This window comes from Ochlerotatus camptorhynchus, unplaced genomic scaffold (assembly GCF_037179485.1).
Source record: "Ochlerotatus camptorhynchus isolate MF236.1 unplaced genomic scaffold, CSIRO-AGI_Acam_v1.1 ptg000203l, whole genome shotgun sequence".
Taxonomy (NCBI): Eukaryota; Metazoa; Arthropoda; class Insecta; order Diptera; family Culicidae; genus Ochlerotatus; species Ochlerotatus camptorhynchus.
The window spans coordinates 3,575,079-3,596,000 of NW_027040693.1; the positions used below are offsets into that span (position 1 = coordinate 3,575,079).

The 20,922-nt window shown below is 44.6% G+C and overlaps 1 protein-coding gene across 1 annotated transcript; it reads left to right on the forward strand.

The window, feature by feature from the left end:
- Positions 1 to 14,904: 14,904 nt before the first annotated feature.
- Positions 14,905 to 19,122, forward strand: LOC135702928 (histone H2A-like). Its single transcript, XM_065223981.1, has 2 exons — positions 14,905 to 14,916; positions 18,820 to 19,122. Exons 1-2 carry the CDS (start codon positions 14,905 to 14,907, stop codon positions 19,120 to 19,122), a joined length of 315 nt encoding a protein of 104 aa, XP_065080053.1.
- Positions 19,123 to 20,922: the final 1,800 nt, after the last annotated feature.

Here is a 20,922-nt window from a genome sequence, read left to right on the forward strand (position 1 = left end):
TGCTCGTGTCAGCAACTCCAAAACATTGGATGCTTCTCTGCGTCGTTTTCGTTGTAGCTGATCGATGAAACGATGGACGTAACCGACGGTCCGCTGGCATCGTTCCCACTTTGAGAATCGCCTGAAGTTCACGAACTGTTCGACCGCGTTCTCTCGATGAATGTGCACCGGTCGCAGCTCCTCGGCCGTCTCTGTGGAAAGAAGCGAGGGAAGAGGTTGCTGTTGTGGCCACATATCTGGAGGATTCTGCAAGAAATCAGGTCCGTGGAACCAACCTTCCATTTAGTGGCGTCATCAGCAACATTCCACCGTGATGGGACGTGTCGCCATTCACTCGTTGTCGTAGTATCAAGTATTTCTGCCACACGAAATGCTACGAATTGTTTGTATTTGCGTTGGTCCGACTGCAACCTAGCCAGAACAGTGCTTAAATCACTCCAAAAGGTCCGCCGCTTGATACGCAATGAATGGTTCTCCTCAACTGACTTTGCTAATCTGGCTCCGAGAAGAGCAGTCTGCAGCTCTAATCGAGGGACAGAGAGTGGCTTTAGTGGGGCAACTTTTGTTTTTGACGAAATCAGAACGCAGCGAACTTGACTTCTATCCACGATGCGAAAATATGCAGCGAAAGTATACGCTTCTTCACTGGCATTAACAAAAATGTGGAGTTCTAACGAAGCGTAGCTTTCAGGGCTATAGCCCGGGAAACAGCACCTTGGAATCCGGATGGTTTCGAGATGTCCCAGGAATCGAATCCATCGCCGCCATTCACCGAACAGTTCGTTGTTGATTTCATCATCCCATCCGATGTTTGACCGCCATACATTTTGAATTAGTATCTTGCCGTGGACCACGAATAGTGACAAAGATAATCATTACAACCTGGAGCAGCTGCCTTTTTGTTGGAACGGTATCTCCTTGTAGAATTGGTATTAATTCTTCTCGAAACAGTCCAGTAAAGACAAATTCGTCCATATCTGGTAACCAGCTCATTCCCAGCACGCGTTCGGATGTCGAAGACTTGTGAGGTTTGAAGCATTTCACCGAGTCCCCGACCCGTGCAAGAACATCTTTAGAGCTGGACATCCAGTTGCGAATGTGAAATCCTGCCTTGGCGTGAACAATCCTCACTTGCAGCGCTAGCTCTACTGCTTCCTCGATGGTATCCAGACTGTCTGGATAATCGTCCACATAGTGGTTGTCGACGATGGCGACAGCTGCTTGTGGATACTGGTCTTCAAAGTCCTTTGCATTTCTGTTTTTGATGAACTGCGCAGCAGAAGGTGAACAAGTCGCGCCAAACGTTGCAACGTCCATCACGTATATGTCCGGGATCATGAATGGAACGTCTCGAAACAGGAACTGTAGTGCCTGCTTGTTTTCTGGTCAGATTTTGAACTGGTGAAACATCTCTTTAACATCGCCACTGATTGCTACTTGGCGTTGACGGTATCGAGAAAGAACAGATGTAAGGGACGTCAAAAGATCTGGCCCAGCCAGTAGGACAGAATTAAGTGATTGTCCTCGTACAGTGGCAGCTGCATCCCAAACTAAACGAACCTTGTCAGGCTTCTTGGGGTGCACAACGACGCCCAGAGGTAAGTACCACACTCTGTTCGGATCTGAACCGAGAATCTCATCCTGGGTAATTTTGTGCGCGTATCCTTTCTCCACGTATTCGACTAGCTGCTTCTTTACGTTCTCATAAAGCTCAGGGCTCCGCACCAACCGACGTTCCAATGATTTAAGCCTTTGCTCTGCCATAGGTTTACTGTCCGGGAAATTAACATGGTCGTACCTCCACAAGAGTCCTGTTTCAAAGCGTCCTAATGGAAGACGAATCGTTGTATCCTCAAGAATCTTCCTGGATCGCTGCTCGTCAGAACCTTCCAGCAAAGGAACCACCGCAACCCCAACATGTTCAATGGAGAAAAACTGCTTCACAAGATTGTGCAACTCATCGTTCGGATTTCGATCCTCAATTTGCGAGTGGAACTGACATCGATCTGTCATGTATGCTGCTCCGGGAACCTCACCGTACATGGTCCAGCCTAGCCTGGTTTTTGAAGCAGCTGGCTGACCAACCTTTCCTTCACGAATCTTCAACGGAATTTTCAGATGCGTGTTGTCCAGGCCAATGAGGATGGCTGGAGTTGCGTTGCTGTAGTCTTGAACGGGTAGGCCACGTAGGTATGGAAACTGATTGGATAACTGACCAAAGGATAAGCTTTGGCTAGGAAGGCCTAACTTTTCCACCGTGTGAGCCGTTTTCAACACATGTCGTCTGACAGGCGCTTCTCGTCCGGAGATTTCCAAACGTATCAATTGTGAGTCCTTTTCAGATCGTTCGACGTCACTGATCCACTGTAGACAAAGCGGTTGGACTTCACCTGTTACTCCTAACTCTCGAGCAATTCGAGCTTCAACCAATGTCGTTGAAGAGCCTTCGTCCAAGAACGCAAAGGTTTGTATGGACCTATTGTTGCCTAATAGCGTCACCGGTAATATACGGAATAGCGTAGTAACCTGACGATTACGATGGACGTTTATTGTCGCCGTACCTTTTGATTGGTTAACCGTCGTTGTTGATTGTGGTTTTCCTGGATGAAGCAGCTTGTGGTGACGTCCTTCATAGCCTTCCACTTCGCAGGCCGATGCTCTGCAAGGAAACTTTCCATGCGCTACCAAGCACCGTCTACAAAGATAATGTTCCTGCACGCGCTTCCATCGATCTTCCATACTGCAACTCTTGAAGTCGTTGCACTCTCGAACTTTATGGCCTAACTTTTGACACATTGGGCAGGGTTTCGGTGTATATCGCTTACCTCCTGAAATATTGATGGCTTGCTGTTTATCACCGGTATCCAGCTGGCTGCTAGACGAGTGGGTGTTAACGTAAAGGGTGTCCACGATGAAATTGCCACACACAAAATTGATTCGCAAAATTCGAGTTTTCATCCGATTGCCATCAAATTTTCAGGGATTGAGAAATAACTATTAAACTTCATTTTACCATTTTACTCGTATTTTATTTATGGTTCATACGCAAATGCCCGCACCTTGGCCTTAACCCAGGTCATAAGATTCTGCACAACCTGTGAATCAACCGTTTTTTGCATGTAAACCCATACTTTCTTCAGTTCCTCGACTGTCTTCACTACCTTAGGTCGTTTAAGAAGGTGCTGCTTCATAATCGCCCAGTACTTCTCGATGGGGCGGAGCTCCGGAGTGTTGGGAGGGTTGAACATTTTCGGCACGAAATTGACCTTATTGTCCGCATACCACTTCAGCACGTCGCTTCTGAAGGCACTCTTTTATGTACACCTGTCCGTTCATCGTGTCCTGGGTCACGAAAGGTGCACTCCGCTTCCCGCACGTGCAGATGGCTTGCCAAACCAGGAATTTCTTCGCAAATTTGGACATCTTCTGAGTGCGGACATGCTCCGGAACGCTGAACTTATCCTTGGCCGTAAAAAACAAGTTGCCGGGGATCTGTTTGAAGTCGGCCTTCACATATGTTTCGTCGTCCATGATGCAGCATTCAACTTTCGTCAGCATGTTGAGGTACAACTTCCTGGCACGGATTTTGGCGGACTTGTTCTGCTTCTCGTCGCGATTAGGGGCCTTTTGTACCTTGAACGTTCGAAGCCCAGCCTTAGTTTTGACCTTCTGGACAAAACTTCGGCTTAGGTGCAGCTTCTTAGCCACATCCCTAACGGAGGCGTTCGGATTTCGGTTGTAGGCCCCAACTACGCGGTTGTGATTTTTGGTGTTGTACGGAATACTTTTTCCTTCACTTCTGGGCTTCCGATCGGTGGTCAACCGTTCCTCGAACCGCTTAATAAATCGCGACACAGTGGAATTCGCGATTCCCAACGTTTTAGCGATGGAACGATGCGAGAGATCCTTGTTCTCGTGATGAATGCGCAAGATTTTATCACGCACGAGCTGTTCTTTCGACTCCATTTCCGCGAGTTTTGATCACAGGACTTTAAAACTTGCAGGATGTAAATAATGCACTATGAACTAAATCCACCCAAAGTTTCATTAAATTCTACCCAACGGTTAAAAAGTTAGAGCAATTTCATAGTGTGGCAATTTCATCGTGGACACCCTTTAAAGCTTCTCTTTTCCCTTTTGTTTGTCTGATTTGGTGGAATGGAAATCATCAGATGGTTGAAAGGGGGTAACGTCACTTGCAGCTACCACTAATTGGGCCATGCAGTCACCAAATGTACTGAGGTCGACGACAAGGCATTTCTGCTTAAAAAGAGCCCAATCCAATTTGATGTTTGCTGGTAATTTATTAACCAATTCCTGCAATGTGCTTGCTGTCCTGCTGCTCGCAGATGCCCGCAAAGATTTTGACAAGCGAGACCGAAGCTAACAAGCGTTTCCAATTTTTCAGGTTTAGGAGCCGGTGAAGCACGCACCTTTTGCAGGAGAGAATTAATGATTAAATCGGGTCGTCCGTAGAGAGTTCTTAGTGTTGCAATAATCATGGAAACCGATGAAGGGTGCAAGAGAAAACTCCTTACTGCTTCTAGAGCATTCCCCTTGAGGCTCCGCTGGAACCGCATCAAATTTTCTCCATCAGAAAATCCACACAGCTCTGTGGAGTTTTGGAAGCAACTCAGGAACAAGGGCCACTCGACTGAATCGCCCGAAAAGGTAGGAAGGTCTTTGGGAACGATATGTCTGGCAGCCAATTGTTGTGACGTTGGAACACTAATCCATTGAGGCGGCGGCACTGGAACAGAGGTGGAGACGATAGACGGATTTGTTATTGCTGCCCCTGTGGTGGCAACGAAGGGTGAGACAACTGGAAAATGGTTGCTCTGAACTGTCTGCACGTTCGACAATCTTGGCAGAAACGGTGTCGAGACAGGCAGATAGCTGTAGTTCACAAAGGGCACGGAGGGGGCACTCGAAGGCGGGGCAGAAGGAGTACTCATATGCAAAAGATTGAATGCAGGTACCGTGCTTGAGAGAGGTAGGGGGGGAGGGGGACAGGCACGGTTCGGTCATGGTGGGGTGAGTGTTTTGAAATAAAGATGAAATCTTTGGTGTGTTGAAAGTAACTTTGTTATGCTGTGTTGTTACATTTCGTGGTATCATTGGTGGTGTATTCTTATAACTAGAGCACGTTTGACTCACCGGAACAGCAGAAGTATGTTGACCGTTGGGTGGAATTGGAAATTCAAGGCCGGGGAACTGATCACTGTTGCTTACACTGCGTTCCGGTATAACCTGGATTTGCTCCGGAACACATGTAGCTGGTAGTGTCGGAAGACCTCCTAGCTGCAAACCGCTAAATCTCTGCTGTATGTCACGCAAAATCCCGTCCTGGCGATACGTGCACCGGGATTTCTAATGATTTTTATTTAATGCACTTCAAGTCTAGTGAACTAAACAACCTTAAGGCTTTAGAAACAGCTAGCCTTATGCTCCATGTCCGAGTGAAGTGGAAACACATCAGGAAGACTGGAGGAAATTTCCAAAACCTCAGTGCCGTAAGTGCCAGGGATGGGGTCACATTGCTACATGCCAACTAAATGCATGAATTGTAGTGATTCCTCTCACGAAAAAGACGACTGTCCTGTGAAGGAAGGTCCTATGAAATTTAAATGTTCAAATTGTGATGGAATAGAATCCAATTTTTGGGAATGTAAGACTCGCAAAGCAATCCTACAATCTCGTTCTAAGCGACAGGTAGGAAACGCTCCACGTTCCCGACCAGGTACAAATTCCTCTGCTGTTAACAACGGTCAGCGAGGAACAAATTATACATTCGTAACCGTAGGTACATATATCAAATTCTTCATCTATACCTGCTCTCCTCGCCGCTTACAATGTTCAGCGAGTAAATAGAGCTACTTATGCTGCTATTGCGCAGGGTAGAAATCAAAATACTAGCCGACGTAATTGTAACGGAAATTTTGAAAATTTTGACTTAGGAAGCTTACTGCTCCTAACATGGAATTTTTACAGAAATCATTCATTGACATGATAAATATGATAAAAACTAGCACCATGTTGGTCCCTAATTTGACTTAACTTATCAAATAACCCTGCTATCCGAGCGTGGCTCGGAGTGTGGTTATTTCTGACCGACTAAAAGTTAACTTTTGGCAACCGTGGCTGAGTTCTGTTTGAAAACCGAATTGATCCGGGATTTTCGAACATTGAAAATAACTTTCGAAATGTTACGTTTAACCACGAGTTAAGTTTAACTCGGCAATTAATCACCAGTTTAACTCGGCAATCAATCACCATCAGATATCACTGCTGTTGTTGGCCGTGACATCTATCGGTAACTACGCATAATCTGTTTGACGTTAATTGCTCACAGAGGACAGTGCAATGCAAAACATGTCTGGTACCTTTATATATGCATTTAGGTTAATATTCGAAGCCCCTTCTTTTTACACATTCTGCACACAAAATAGCTCACCCCTCACAGAATGTCCCGGCGATTTTTATGAATGGGGTGGAACAGAAAGTATCTTTTGTGCAGAATATGTAAAAAAAGGAGGGACTTCGACTGTTAATCTAAATGCATATATAGAGGTACCAGTCATATTTTGCAGTGTCAGGTAATCTATTTAGTAGTCTGTGAGAGGGAAATCACATATATTATTGTTATTATGCGTGGGCGAGCTATCAGTTCCGCCAAACCGACGATAAAATCAACTGGTGAACACTAGTGTTTATTTCAGTTACCGTGGGGACGTAATTTGTGATTAGCCTCGGTCCCTTTCAAATTGTATCATTATTTATGTACGCTCCTTATATGTGAAATGACGTTTCACATTCATCTAGTGATGGCCTGTTTTCATTCGAATAATCGATTAACAAACCAAAAAGTAAAATATTTGTAATCGGTTATGTTATGTGGATATAAGCATTAACTTCTCTAGCGGATCATCACCGATCATTTCAAACATGTGCTGCACTCTCATTGGTAAAAAAATTACAACACAACTAACAAAAAAAAAAAAAATCGATTAGTTGTTCATCGAGTAATTAAGAAATGGGACATCTCTGATTTTGGTCAGGGTTGCTTCCACTCACTTGCTATAAAAAAATATTATTCGGAATTATGCAATCGTTAGATGCAATAATGCTATGTTGTACTTGTAAGTAACAAGAAGAAGTAGTAAAGTATGTGTTTGACTCATAAAACCTATCAATTTCGCTTTGAGAGCGTCACAATTAACGATCTTATGATTCCGTTAAATCGCTGATTGTGACGCACTGAAAGCAATTTTGACATGTTTTATGTGTCTTACATATACTTCATGACCTCTTCTTGTAACTTACAAGTACTATTTAGTATTATACTATATCATGATTTCATAATTCCGAAAAACATTTTTTTATAGCAAGTGAGTGGAAGTAACCCTGATTTTGGTGTGATTGTTTTGATAAGAAAGGCGCAAAATTTCATATATACCGAGAGGGCATCAAAACCACAAAATTACCTTGCATACGGGTAATTGGATGAAAGGGACCGTGAAAAAGGACACTAAAATAGAAAGTTTTCTTCTTTGAAAATATGCGTTCTTTACAAAAGCTGATATGTCCTTTCGAGAAAGTAATCGAGATTGTTAGAACGCGGGATCGTTATCAGTCAGGCAAGGAGGTAATCCACAACCTTGTTTCTGCAACCCAAGTAACATTGTAAGTTTTATTGAGGTTTTAAAGCACTCTACAAATGTAAATCGTGGTCTACAGTACCCTCATAAAACCCAAATTGTTACTTGGGAATGGTCCACGATGGAAAGAGGGCAAGTGCCGTACTTGCTTGTTAATGTTCATCCATCCGACAGATCACCGAGGGGTTCGACCATGTATATTACGACTGGTAATACATTAATTCATTCATACACCACACACAACTGACGTTCACACAGCACATTTCATTCATGGTAGACAAAGCCTCCAGGTCTTTGTGGTTTATCTTTATGATATATAAGGATTTCACTGACGTGTACTGCCTTAAATCGTTAAGACCGGCGCACAATAGATACGTTTTCAGGTTTTCAGGACAGTTAGCCCATGCATTATCTGTCAAAAAAACCCGAAAACGTATCTATTGTACGCCGGCCTTTATACTGTTCCCTAGTACGATCTACATTAGAATATGGTGCAACTGTTTGGAACCCTTTTTATCATAATTGAGTTGAGCGAATCGAGTCAGTTCAACGAAGATTCATTCGCTACGAACTTTGGCGATTACCGTGGCGTAATCGTTTTAATCTGCCCCCCTATCCAGCATTTTACGAGCACTTATGGCCGCCACAATCTGGCTGAGTTTTTGATAGAGAACATATAATTTGACGGTATGGTTGTGTCGTTTGACTGGTAAACGTTCAAATTTGATCGTTTACACGTCAAACGACACAAGCCAAACTTCAAATCTTATGTTCCCTACCAGAAACTCAGCCAGATTGTGGCGGCCATAAGCGATCGTAAAATGCTGGATGAAGAAGGTTGTTCATTTATAAACCTAGAACCTCTCAAAACTCATCGCGACAGTCTAAGAGCTATGTTTGTCGCTGATGTTCTGCAGAATCGAGTTGATTGCCCAGTTTTATTGCAGGCTAGAAGAGTCGAACAAGGTAGAAAATTTACAGGTAAATTGAGCACTGAAAAGTGCTGTTTAAATTTGTTGTAGCTTTAGGTAGCAGTAACACTTCCTTCAGCAAAAAGCAAACAGATCCACACGGCAAGAGAGCACGATGCGGACTGATGTCTTTATTTTTATTTCCACTAGTGTATGAGTATACTCGTAGAGTGAGTAAAATTTTCTTCGATTTCCCTTATACGGCCAATGAGAGTAGCTCAAAATTAGGTCTATTTTGACTCAAAATTGCAGAAAACTGGAGTTACTCAATGAATGAGTAAAATTTTCCACTGTTTTCCAGGAAATAACTACTTGAATATTAGGAAATTCAATAGATATTTCACGCAGTTTATTAGTATACTCCTAGACTTAGAAAAATATGGTCGATTTTCCTTAAGGATAATTATATTCAAGCAGAGTTTCCCGGAAAAGTGAGGAAAATCCTACTCACTCACTGAGTAGACTTGGCACTTTTTGGCAATTTTGAGTTCAATTCGACTAAGTTGCTGAGTTACTCTCATCGACCGTGCAAGCAGATCGAGGGAAATTGTATGCAGTCTACGAGACTTGTGTTTCTGCGGATTTGAGTAAACGGATCTCAAATTTGAGTGGGATTCAACTGCCGTGCTGAATGGCTGCCGCCATTCAGGGAAATTTTCGAGATTCTATGAAGCAGGAAAGTTATTATAAAAGTAATTTACTAATAGTTTAGACAGCCGCTTTCTTAGTGGATGAGTTCGTGTGAGACATCTTTGTCCGCATAAGATAAGGAACTCGAAGAGATGTCTTTGGTTGCATGAAATGTAAAGATGCTAAAATTACCGTTTTCGACTTGCTGGGAAGTTTTGCTCAGAAGCTCACCTACCGAAGTCTTGAACCTTTTGCTCAGAGCAGAATAAATTGCATTCGAGTCGAGCAATGCGAAGACTGTTAAGAAGGGTAGACATTTTGCACATGTTAGGGCTTCCACTCCCCACACCCGTTGCCGACCGACGACGAGACCAAAAGGACAAGTAGGTAGTGAGAGTGCGCCTAGAAGAGCGCCGCATGCCATGAGCGAGAGTGAGAAATAGGAAAATGGAGCGATAAACCTATTTGGTGTCTTTTGTGCTGAGAGGGAAGAAAGTGAATTTTGTTGGGAGTTGGGTTGGTATCCATTGAAGCATCGTAAAACGACACGCTCCAATCGTTTTACCACCCACTGACTGCTACGCGACTGCCCGAGCGACGTCGCAGTGGGAGGCTCGTTGTTTATTTTCATTCACTTATGGACTCATGCATTTGAGTTTGGAAACGTTGTAGGCACAGTAGTTATGATTTTTTTCATTGATTTTGAATTTTGATGCAGCCCTCTGGTAGAGTGAATGCTAGATTCCTAGTCGACCAGCAAAAATAATAATAATGATGTCAGGGGCCTAATGAAGTTTAGCTTAAGACAAGCGAAGGTTCAGGTATTTTGCACTTGTCCTACAATTTTCCCCATTAAATAGGCCCGCCACAGTCTATGCATGTATTTATTAGAATGCGTGTGTAGAAAATAGCTATACACATCTACACACAAGCACAACTCACACTCGTTTTTTTGTCACCAGGGGAGGAGGAGGAGGAGGAGGAGGAGGAGGAGGAGGAGGAGGAGGAGGAGGCTAGAGCTCTCTAGTAGAGAGTGAGAGTTTTCCCTTTCCTTTACGCAACGGAATCTGAACCAGCCTTTCCTGTTCGTAGCACCGTACCCCGTATTCAAGAAATTTGGCACACTGCCAACAGCCGAAGAGGAAAGGATCGAGAACGTGACTGGCACTGGAAGGCATGATTGAGAGAGTATGAAATGTGTGTTGGTGAGTTCCGTTCTGTGGTTGGGGGTCGTCGGTTGCGGTGAGTGATCCTTGTTTATTACTTCGCCTAATGTATTTTCCCGTTTTTCCGAGCACACACGACTTGGACACGGGTTCGTGCATTCCAGTTGTTGGATATTGTTCCTTTTACTTTATGAGGCGACAGGAGTTTTCTTCTAGATCAAATGCTTGAGCACATTAACTCTCGTTTGTGAAAATTTCAAAACAATTCAACCGTTGCAAACGGTAATAGTACATATCGACTAGAGTGAATTTTACAAGAGACGATCTTATTCAAAATACTCTAATAATAAAATCAATTATCTAATTAAGCTGAATATTGCATTACGTCAATGACAACAAATCAAGTAGACTGGTAACTCCTCCATTTTTTTTATATACTTTATTAGAGAGATTTTTAGCCGTTGGCTAGTTCATCTCTATAAAATGGGAGGCCCCAGAGGGGGGTTCCGCCAGCAAATTTTGTTACGGAGTTGGCTTACAATTCACATGTACTCAAATAGAAGTAATTAAAACAGATTCCAGTAAAAAGACGAACAATACAGGCAACGAGAAGAAAAAAAAAAAACAATCTGGTACATCAAAGTTAGGTAGGGTTTTGAAAGAGGTCGGAGCTCCCCCGTAGGAGGGGTAATCCCCCGTCCGGTAGAGATGTACCTCAGCCAAAACAAAGTTAAAAGGACCTAAATGTTGTTGTATAACCCAGCGTCCTTGAGGAAATAAATAACTGTCGCTAAAGTGGAAGGTTCGTCGCCCAGTATGTCCCTAATGCTGTTGGTAAGTGCGTACTGCTCTCGTAGATGTTGGTATTGCGGACACATGCATAGGATGTGTTCCACCGATGCAGTGGTTCCGCAAACGTAGCACATTCTGTGGAACTGCGTCCCACCAAAACTATGTGAGATCCTTGTATGGCCTGTCCTAAGACGAGAAACCACCTTCTGGTCCCGTAGTTTCGACATATCCGTCCACTTGCTCGTCGTTCCTTCGATTCTTCGGATGAAGAGGGATTGGGATTGGCACCACTCTGCTTCCCAGGCTTCCCACATTTTGCTGACTATCCATCGCTTTATGTCCTGTAAAGGCACTTCGTCGGTGTAACGGGGGCCAGCTGGTCCAGACCCTGCCAGGCTGTCGGCTTCGCTGTTGCCTGGGATACCGCAGTGCCCAGGGATCCAGGAAAACACCGTGTTGGGAGGTGTGGCCTCCACAATACCCTGTATCCAGGGGTGAGTCATGGTCTCCGATGTAAGGGCTTGTATCACGCTGTACGAATCGGATAGCACCAGTATGGGCCGGTCCGAGGGCGTCGTAACGGCAACAAAGATGGCCGCAGCCTCGGCGGAGAAAACCGAGCATTGTGGTGGTAGGCTGCTACTCATCGGTGCTGAAATTCCGGCTACTCCAATTCCGACCCCGGCTCGGGAAAGCGATCCGTCTGTGTATATGTGGCCATGGGTTGGATAGTCCGAGCCTAGCAGTTCGGTTATTGTTCTCTTCAGCGCTGCAGAGTTATCTCCAGCCTTGAACCTGCTTTTTATCCGACTATCGATTTTTTGTGGAGGTATGCGCCAACTTTTGTCTCCGTACCAGTGGACCTTGGGCACTGGGGGGAGCTCCGAATGGGCAGTCATCCGGAGGAGTCTGTTCCCCTCATCGAGGAGAAAGATCCTGTCATTTCCGGAGGTCATTGCGGTAAAGGCAGCGGCTTTCGTTGCAATTGCTGCGGTTATACGATGGCGGAAGGGCAGAATACCCGCTTCGATGCATGCGGCATCGGCGGGCGTTGACGGAAGAAGACCGGAGACAATCCGAACGTAGGTGTTAAAAGTTGGTGCTAGTATCTGCTCGAGCTTTTCGGTGGCGATGCACGTCATCTCAAGACCGTACAGTAGGCGACTATCGATGACGGCTCTTGCAACCCGGAAACGAGTGTCACGATTGTTAGACCGGTGGGGGCGAGAGATAGTGCGGATCAAGTTGATCCTACTGCGGCAGTTGTTCTTGATCGCCTTAAAGTGCTGCTCGAAGTTGAGGGACCGGTCAACAAGTACCCCCAGAATACGGACCGTCTTCTTCAGTGGTATGGGCTGGCTTTGAACTTTAATAGGTGGCCCGCTGACACGGTGCCGGGATGGACACACGTGGCACTTGACGCTTTTCGTGGCCGAAAGCTGGAAACCTACCGCGCTGGCCCACCTGGCTACAGCGGAGACTGCTGCCTGGGCCTTGATCCTGTTGCGTGCTGCTGTTGGGCCGGTAGTTACGATAAGTACATCGTCTGCATACACGAAAACTCCGTTCATGGCCACAAGGAAGAGGGTAACGGCGATAACTGAACCTTGAGGGACGCCCGTCTCTTCTCTGAAAAGCTGGGACCTCGTGTTGCCCACTGCGACTCTGAAAGAGCGATCGGTCAGGAAATTTTTGATGAACACACACAGCCCCCAGTTGACAAGCTGCTCTAAGACGAGGGGCGTCCACGTCCTGTTGAAGGCCTTCAAGGTATGGAGACCGCTATCGTTGGCACTCTTGAGGACCTCCCCTAATGTTGCAAAATAAGTTGACGTTCCGTACCCTTGACGGAAGGCGTGCTGTCGATGGTCTAGAAGGTTTTCGGCTTCAAGGAAATGCTTTAGCCTCCTGTTGACCATTCGCTCCAGGACCTTGGCCATACAGCATGTCAAGGCTATTGGCCGGAACTTGCTAGCTTCACGGGTTGTTTCATTGGCTTTTGGGATGGGGATGACTAAGCTCTCTAACCACGACGCTGGATACGAGTTGGTGAGCCAGAGCTTGTTGAAAAGCTCCAGCATCCGTAGCTGGCCTGGCGTTGGTAACCTCTTGAGTAGACCGTACCCGATTTCGTCGGGACCCGCCGACTTTCCGTTGCTGCAGCGGAGGGCATGCTGCAATTCCTGCCAGGAGAATGCCTGGTTGATGTCCGAGTTACCAGCGTCAGAAGAAACAGAAAAACTTGCAATGGATGACGTCGAAGGCTTAGCTTTCCGCTTGAATTCGTCTTCGTACTTCTCGATGGCTGCGAGATCGGCAAAGTACGAGCCGAGTTCGTCCGCTACAATTGCAGGGTCAGAAACAGCTTCACCGTTAATCTGTACGTGGAGCGGTGTCATGCGCCGTTTCCCACTGAGGGCGTTGACTTGCCTTCATAAGTCAGCCGAAGACTGTGACGAATTCATTCCTTCCAGAAAGTCCATCCAGCTGGTTCGTTTGGCGACACGGATTTCTTGCCGGCATTGATTGTGCAACTCATGGTGCTTTACGCCGGGCTTTAACGGCTTTCCTCGTATCTTCATTCCACCAGCGTAGCGCTTTTCGCCCCGGAACGCTGCTGGTCTTTGGGATGGTTGCTGTTGCTGCTTCGTATACCACTTCTGAAAAGTCTTCAATGCTGTTCGAATTACGCTGTAGTAACAAGGACTGAAAGGCTTCACCATAGCTATCCCAGTCCACTTGTTCATAGCGCCATCGGGGCCTCCGTGTTGTCATCGGGAAGATAGCGGTCGAAATTTGAACTTTGATGGGGTAGTGGTCACTATCATAGAGATCAGTGTTCGCGCTCCACTGAGTTTTTCCGGCAAAGCAGCGGCTGACAGCAGAGACGTCGATGACAGAAGTATGCCGCCCGTTAAAGTACGTGGGCACACCGTCATTCAGAATCACCATGTCTTCCTTCTCGAAAATATCGACCAGGGTATCACCTCGAGGGTCGGAGTGGGGGCAGCCCCAGCTTGGGTGGTGCCCGTTCAGATCCCCAACCAGGATGCGCGGTTCCGGTAGTTTAGCTATGGCTTCGCTGAGTTGATCGTGCAGGTTTGGCAGCCGTCCGCATGGCAGGTATGCACATGCGACGGAGATGTTCGCCGGTGCCGCCAGCTGGACACCAAGTAAGGGAAGCTCGGAGTCCATATCGACAACCTGGAAAGGTATCGTCTTCAAAACCCCGATGGCCACGGAGTGCCGGAAGTTGTTTCCCCGTTTAGCTGTCCACGTATACTTACCGCCTAGAGAGCGGTTCATTTGGTCTGTTGTCGCTTTGTTAGTTTCCTGGAGTGCAATGACCCAGGGGGGGATCGTCGTGGCAAAGGAGCTCTAGATCACCAATGTGGTTCAGGAACCCGTTAATGTTCCACTGCAGGATAAAGTTTACTGGCTTAGGTAAGGTAGGAGTGGGGTACGAGCGCGCTGTGATTGTGGAGCTAGTGTCATCGCGACGGTGACTGCCACTCTGGTCGACGGGTAGTTCTATATCGTAGGTGTCCGATCCATCGTGATAGTCGGAGCCAGCTGACAGATTGATGTTGTATGCTGAATGAGACAGAGCCCCACCAAGGGCAGGTGTAGAAGTTCCACCCACTCAGGGCAGGGATGACCCAACAGAGAGAGAAGAGGTATTACATGATGGCGTACTGGGTTTGGCAGCTTCGGTCGTTGTTATAGCAGCGTGTTCGAGTCCCTCGAAGTCCTTCGGGGAATGGGTCGATGAACCCTTGTTCGTCCCGATACTTGAAGCCTCCTCCATTTTCTAATACGAACGCTCTGAGACAGTGTAACCGTTTAGTTACAATGTCCTAGGTTTTAATTTGTGCATGTTGTTTTAGGAAACTGTAGTGTTGTTTTAGTGTTCGTGTTGGGCTAGTATGATCAGTAGGATTTTTGGTAAAATTGCTGTAAATTAAAAAAATGTATAAGTTTGTGTTAGTAGGATTAGATTGAAATTGATATTTTTATAGACTTAATTGGGCGAGACAGGATCGAAAGGGTGCTGTGATCAACTGTGGTAGAAAAACTGAATAGGCGAAGGAGATGATATGGATGGGTGGATACGTCTATTAACGTCTCTTTAAACTGTTCCCCTACAAGAGGAGAATTTAGTTCATTCGAGACGGAATATATGGATGGGTGGTGATAAGCTACAAGGAAGGAAAATGGAGGAAATAAGGAATGAATTGAAAACTGGATGGGAAAAGGAGGGCTTTTGATAGCTGGGATGGTCAACCATTTCCCAGAAGTATACCGGCGTTCGTGCGTACAAGACGTGAGTGGAGTCAATACTATAGTGAATGGAAAAAAGTGCCTAAAAGTGCATTGAACAACCTCCTTCTGTTCCGTTCAGGTAACTGAGTTTGACCAAATTTGATTTTGGCTTGGTTTTAAACAACCATTTGTCCTTCAGGCCTTTTTTATTTGTTCCACGGATATCCTCACGATCGGCACGTTTCGACCAAGTCAGTCTCGACTGTCTTGGACTCAAACTCAAGGACCTTCCACTCTCCGGCTTATAATTGCCAGAAAGGAGAGCATCGTCGGACGCGGAAGTCCTAATCGTTAAGGAGGAAGACCCTTCTCGGCTCGAACAAGGTGGCCTTGTCACGGTCAACTGATATTTGCCAACGAAGGGAGACGCCGTTGCCAACAGAAAAGGCTACTTTGGTAGCTTCACAGGGATCGCTACATTCCCTGGTTACGAACAGCCATCGCAACGCTCAAAAACAAGCCACCGATCCGCCATTGTCGTGACCACAGCTCCAGTTACCAGGCGCCATCTTTCAGCCCAGTTGAAGCCACCGATCTGCCATTGTCGACGGAGTGATCAAGCCAAGGACCGCCATCGCGGTCAAACAACATCGGCCTCAACACAATCACCACCCGCGAGCGCTCGCCATCGTCCAGTAAACGCCACCGGTACGTACCAAAGAAGAAGAAACCCATAGAACACACTCCACAATAGCTCAATAAAACCATCCTCACCATAATACTATTTCAATAAATTTATAGACTTTTTCCACCCACACTTTAGCTTTCAATTAATTTCACCATCACTAGAGAAATCCACTTTGTTCCGCGTAGCCCCTCCGGATTACCCAGTAGCATGCCGGCCCTGTGACACAGTTCAGGGGTCTCATGCTACTGAGCTAGTTATCCGGGAGTCTTGGTTGAGCCACTAGGGTGAGTCTCATCTAGTCTCAACAGGTACAATCGCGTCATCTGCCGCTCAAAGGTAAATTCTTCGAACGAATTTGATAGCAAAGATTACGTCCACCCCAAGCAACATTGTAAGTTTTATCGCGGTTTTATAGCATCTAAATTGCTACTTGGGTCGGAAGAAAGGTTAATGTATTTGCTCATTTTTCTATGCGTTGCTACCACCTTCACTCAAGCGCAGCGCTGTTGTATCTGTCGCTTGGATTCTGGCAAAGTTGCCAGTCTTCTTGATATGATGTCTCCGATAAGGTCCTAAGTAACATTGATCGATCCTTTTCGTCGACTTTCTCTTTCGTTTATAGCTTCAGCACATAACCGTTTCTTGATCTGTTTGACGTGTTAGATGATACATAAAAGCTTCTTCTATCGATCTGTGTGCCGAAAATAAGTGGGAATGTGGGAATGCCGTGGGAATTCAAAGAGAAAGTCGACGAAGAGAATCTGTCAATGTTACTTAGGACCTAATTTGCCGTATATCAGAAAACGTTGCGATCGAAAATGGTAGGGTTACGGGATGTAATTTCAGCCTAGTCTAATTGTAGTGAAATTTTATTAATTTTCGATTCCTAGACGCCATGATCTTGCCGTATTATTGCACTAACAAAAATCTACACTTCGATGGTCATCAAAAAACTAGATAATTTCATGAATTGAAAGAACCTACCTTTTTGTAACATGCTAGCCTAATAAATCAATATCGCACTTTACACTCTTACTGCGAATTTAAAACATTTAGCGCTTTTAGCACTTTATTACTATAGACCGAACATTAGGGAGGGGAAAAGTTGGCTTCGGCAATACCTTAACCTATTATCGTCAGGGGGCAAACAACGTCCTTGAGAGCTCAATTTTGGCATGTGGATACATTTTGTTTCAGAGCAACTTTTGGCCAAATTTGAGTGCTCTAGGACTTTGTTTACCCCCCTGACGATAATAGATTAAGGTATTGCCGAAGCCAACTTTTCCCCGACATAATTTTGATGCTTGTTCCTAATTATGGCTTACGAACTTTATTTGATAACTTTGTTTTGGTATTTGAGAGACCCGTAAACAAAAATGTTAATATTTGCGTGAAAGGAGGGGTCGAAACGGTACACACGCTATTTCTAAACAACCTACATTTGAGAAGGATCTACTCATATTCGTCAAACGTAGGGTACACCAAAATCGAGTAAACAAAGTTTTGACTAACAAGATGACGAATGGAAAACATCGACTTGAATCCGAACGATGTTGTTCATTTGTCATCTTGTCAGTTGCAACTTTGTTTGCTCAATTTTCGGTAGCCCTACTTTTGACGGATATGAGTAGATCCTACTCAAATTTTGGTTGTTTAGATATAGTTTGCAGTCAATCCTCCCTTCAAAACGTCATATCTAAATCTCAATTTAAGATAGTCAAAACATCTCACGATAGCGAATCCATCAACGAAAAATCTTTATTCATATCTTGCATCTAAATCCATCTACTTGCATTTTTCTCCACCTTTTTGCAGCCAATCTTTAAAATCCTAATCAATCTTCCTCCTATCTAATAAGTGTGCGGACATCGCGCAACAGCAGAGCAAAATTTTCCCTGCATCTTAGATAGAGTCGCTTCCCTTATATTTGAGTACCGCTCACTCAAAGTCGCTAAAGCGTAGATAACTCGTAGAATGAGTAAATTTTTAACAAATATCTCTCATATTTGAGAGAAATTTACTCATATTTGAATGACATTTAATCATATTTGAGTAAACATTTTCTCATTCTATGAGTGACTTAAGTTTTTGCGAATCTGAGTGATCGGGATTCAAATATGAGTCATATTCATTTACCGTATAGGGCCTTCAGCACCCTAGTAAAAGTTAAGGTTTTCACTAGAAAATAACATGCAGGAATCAAGTGAAATAGAAACATAAGTTCTTTTAGCAACAGTTACGTGTATTGCTCGCTGTAGAACCAGCGGATCAGTAAAATGTAATATAGTGAATGCGATGCTTGTTTTCTTGACTGCATATCTTATAATATTCTAGAGATTTTGAGCTAATGTTACATTTCCATTATTATCTTAGACATGTAATTGAATTTTGATACGGTTTTCATGGAGATGCATATTAGAAGCCTTTTCAACAAGTTTGTAAAAAAAATAGATTGAGTTCATAGGTATTATGTCCAAACGAACGGTGGCCCATCTCGCCCCGTATGGTCTTCTTGCCCCCATCGCCTCTATTGGACTGAATTCGGAAACGCTCATTTCCAACCGGTTTTCGTTTTGGGCTGGAAATTCTCTAAAGCAACAAATTTAAAAAATCTGGGAAAATCCGGAAAATAATTAATTGTTGGATTGCAGTTTCCAGTCGGTCGTATTCACCGTCTACTGCGAAAGGGCAACTATGCCGAGCGTGTTGGAGCCGGTGCTCCCGTCTACGTGGCTGCCGTGATGGAGTATCTGGCCGCTGAAGTTCTCGAGTTGGCAGGAAATGCCACCCGTGACAACAAGAAAACCCGAATTATCCCACGTCACCTGCAGTTGGCCATCCGCAACGACGAAGAGCTGAACAAACTTCTTTCCGGAGTGACCATCGCTCAGGGTGGTGTCCTGCCAAACATCCAGGCCGTCCTGTTGCCCAAGAAGACCGAAAAGAAGGCCTAAATTCGATCGAAGTTCCCACCCTTTAACAAAATCCGTCCTTTTCAGGACGACAAATTTGATGGTAAAGAGTTTCGTTTTCAAAACAGTTTCCTTCGTGGTGCGCAAGGAGTGATAAAATGAATCCATTAAAAACAAGGTTGAATCTTTCTGTCATGCTCTCCCTAGTTAATGGATATCCTCATCGAGTAGGTTCGATGATGGTTGATTAGTGTAGGCGTGTCTTGATTTCCAAGAAATTCTCGATGAACATTTCAAATGGTCCTATCTGCTATGATCGATTCTCTTCATCGAATTTTTCTTTTCATAACCACTGCTATGCAAACCTATTTCGCGCTAATTCTACCACATAGTTTGATAAAGGAGGTTCTTATCTAGCGTCCAAAACGTCAAATACAACAAGGAATGGTTTTGCAGCTGAGTGATTGACGAAAGAGAAAGTCGATGAAGAGAATCGATCAAAGCAGATAGGACCATTTGAAATGTTCATCGAGAATTAACCAGTGCAGTGTTATCATTCCATCCATATCTAAAATTAAACTATCGACTAAATTTTCAATAGCGCCCTAAAATAGCCATCAGTACCGTCCCAACGACGCGTTCATATGGATAAGATTGGTAAATAGCAGATTTTTAGTGATGGGCCCAATCTCAGATCCATTTCCCCTACCTTGCAGAGCTGCGGTGGTTCTGGATTTATGGCCTACATTGATGCAGTGGAATGACATTCATTAGCAAATTACGGTTGAGATTTCAGAAATGATCGTGGTGTGCGTCCAATTTGAAGTGTGGTGTGATTTCTGATAAGGTATTAGTACCTCTGGAAGTGAATTAACTACCTACGTGACATCGGTTTACTGGATCCCGGTAAGTGTACCTTACTCTCCGCTTTGGACGTGAACTGCTTGCCTTCAATAAATTGATTGATTTGACTAGTAACTTCAAAAGAGGTTTTCCTCGGACCGCTGATTCTGAACTGTATTGTTCCTTCATTGCTCAACATTTACCGTTACCGTTGGGGCTTCCGGTCTTCTTTGCTTAGCCAACCGGTTAATCGTATTGAAGCGATACTTCTAGATTATTATTACGCCTATACTGTGGGCTCATAGAACAATAAAACCGAGCCTGGTTAGTAGGTGAACACAAAATACTAAAGTAGAACATTCTACCAACATATAGAGTCCAAAAGATTCCTTCAAAAAGGCACAATATATGCGACCGAAACTTCGGATGAAATCCAAACAGATATTTTGAGAGGAACCAGTCGATCACAATCCTCTTATTGAGTTTAACCGGTATTAACAGAGAAATAAGACGCGTTAACCACGAATCCTTGGGAATGATCGTGACACGCTTCATATGGATGACGAATCGTCCTCATCTCATCCTCAGAAAATGGTACCCATTATTTTAATCGGCATCCTTTTGAAAAATTCCCCTCTCAAAAAGGCTTTTCATGTACTGCCAGAAGGTAGGGGGAGAGAGGCAATTTAATTATTACTAAAATGAACGAAATTTACGATGTGCGCTTCCATCATGCAAACTTTATTTTGATTGCCGAAGCATACACTCAAAAAATTTAACACATAGGTATCTAATGGATGAAAACCATGTGAATTTCACATAGCTAAAAATCCCACCACAAAATCACATGAATATCATGAGGCCGATGAAAGTCATATGAAAAAAGTGTCGGAAAGGCATTAGCAAATTAATCGTTAAACTCTTTCTTGATAATGTTGTGGCCCTGAAAAGGGCCATTTTTCCAACGCGCTCGGCGTAGTTGCCCTTGCGGAGCATACG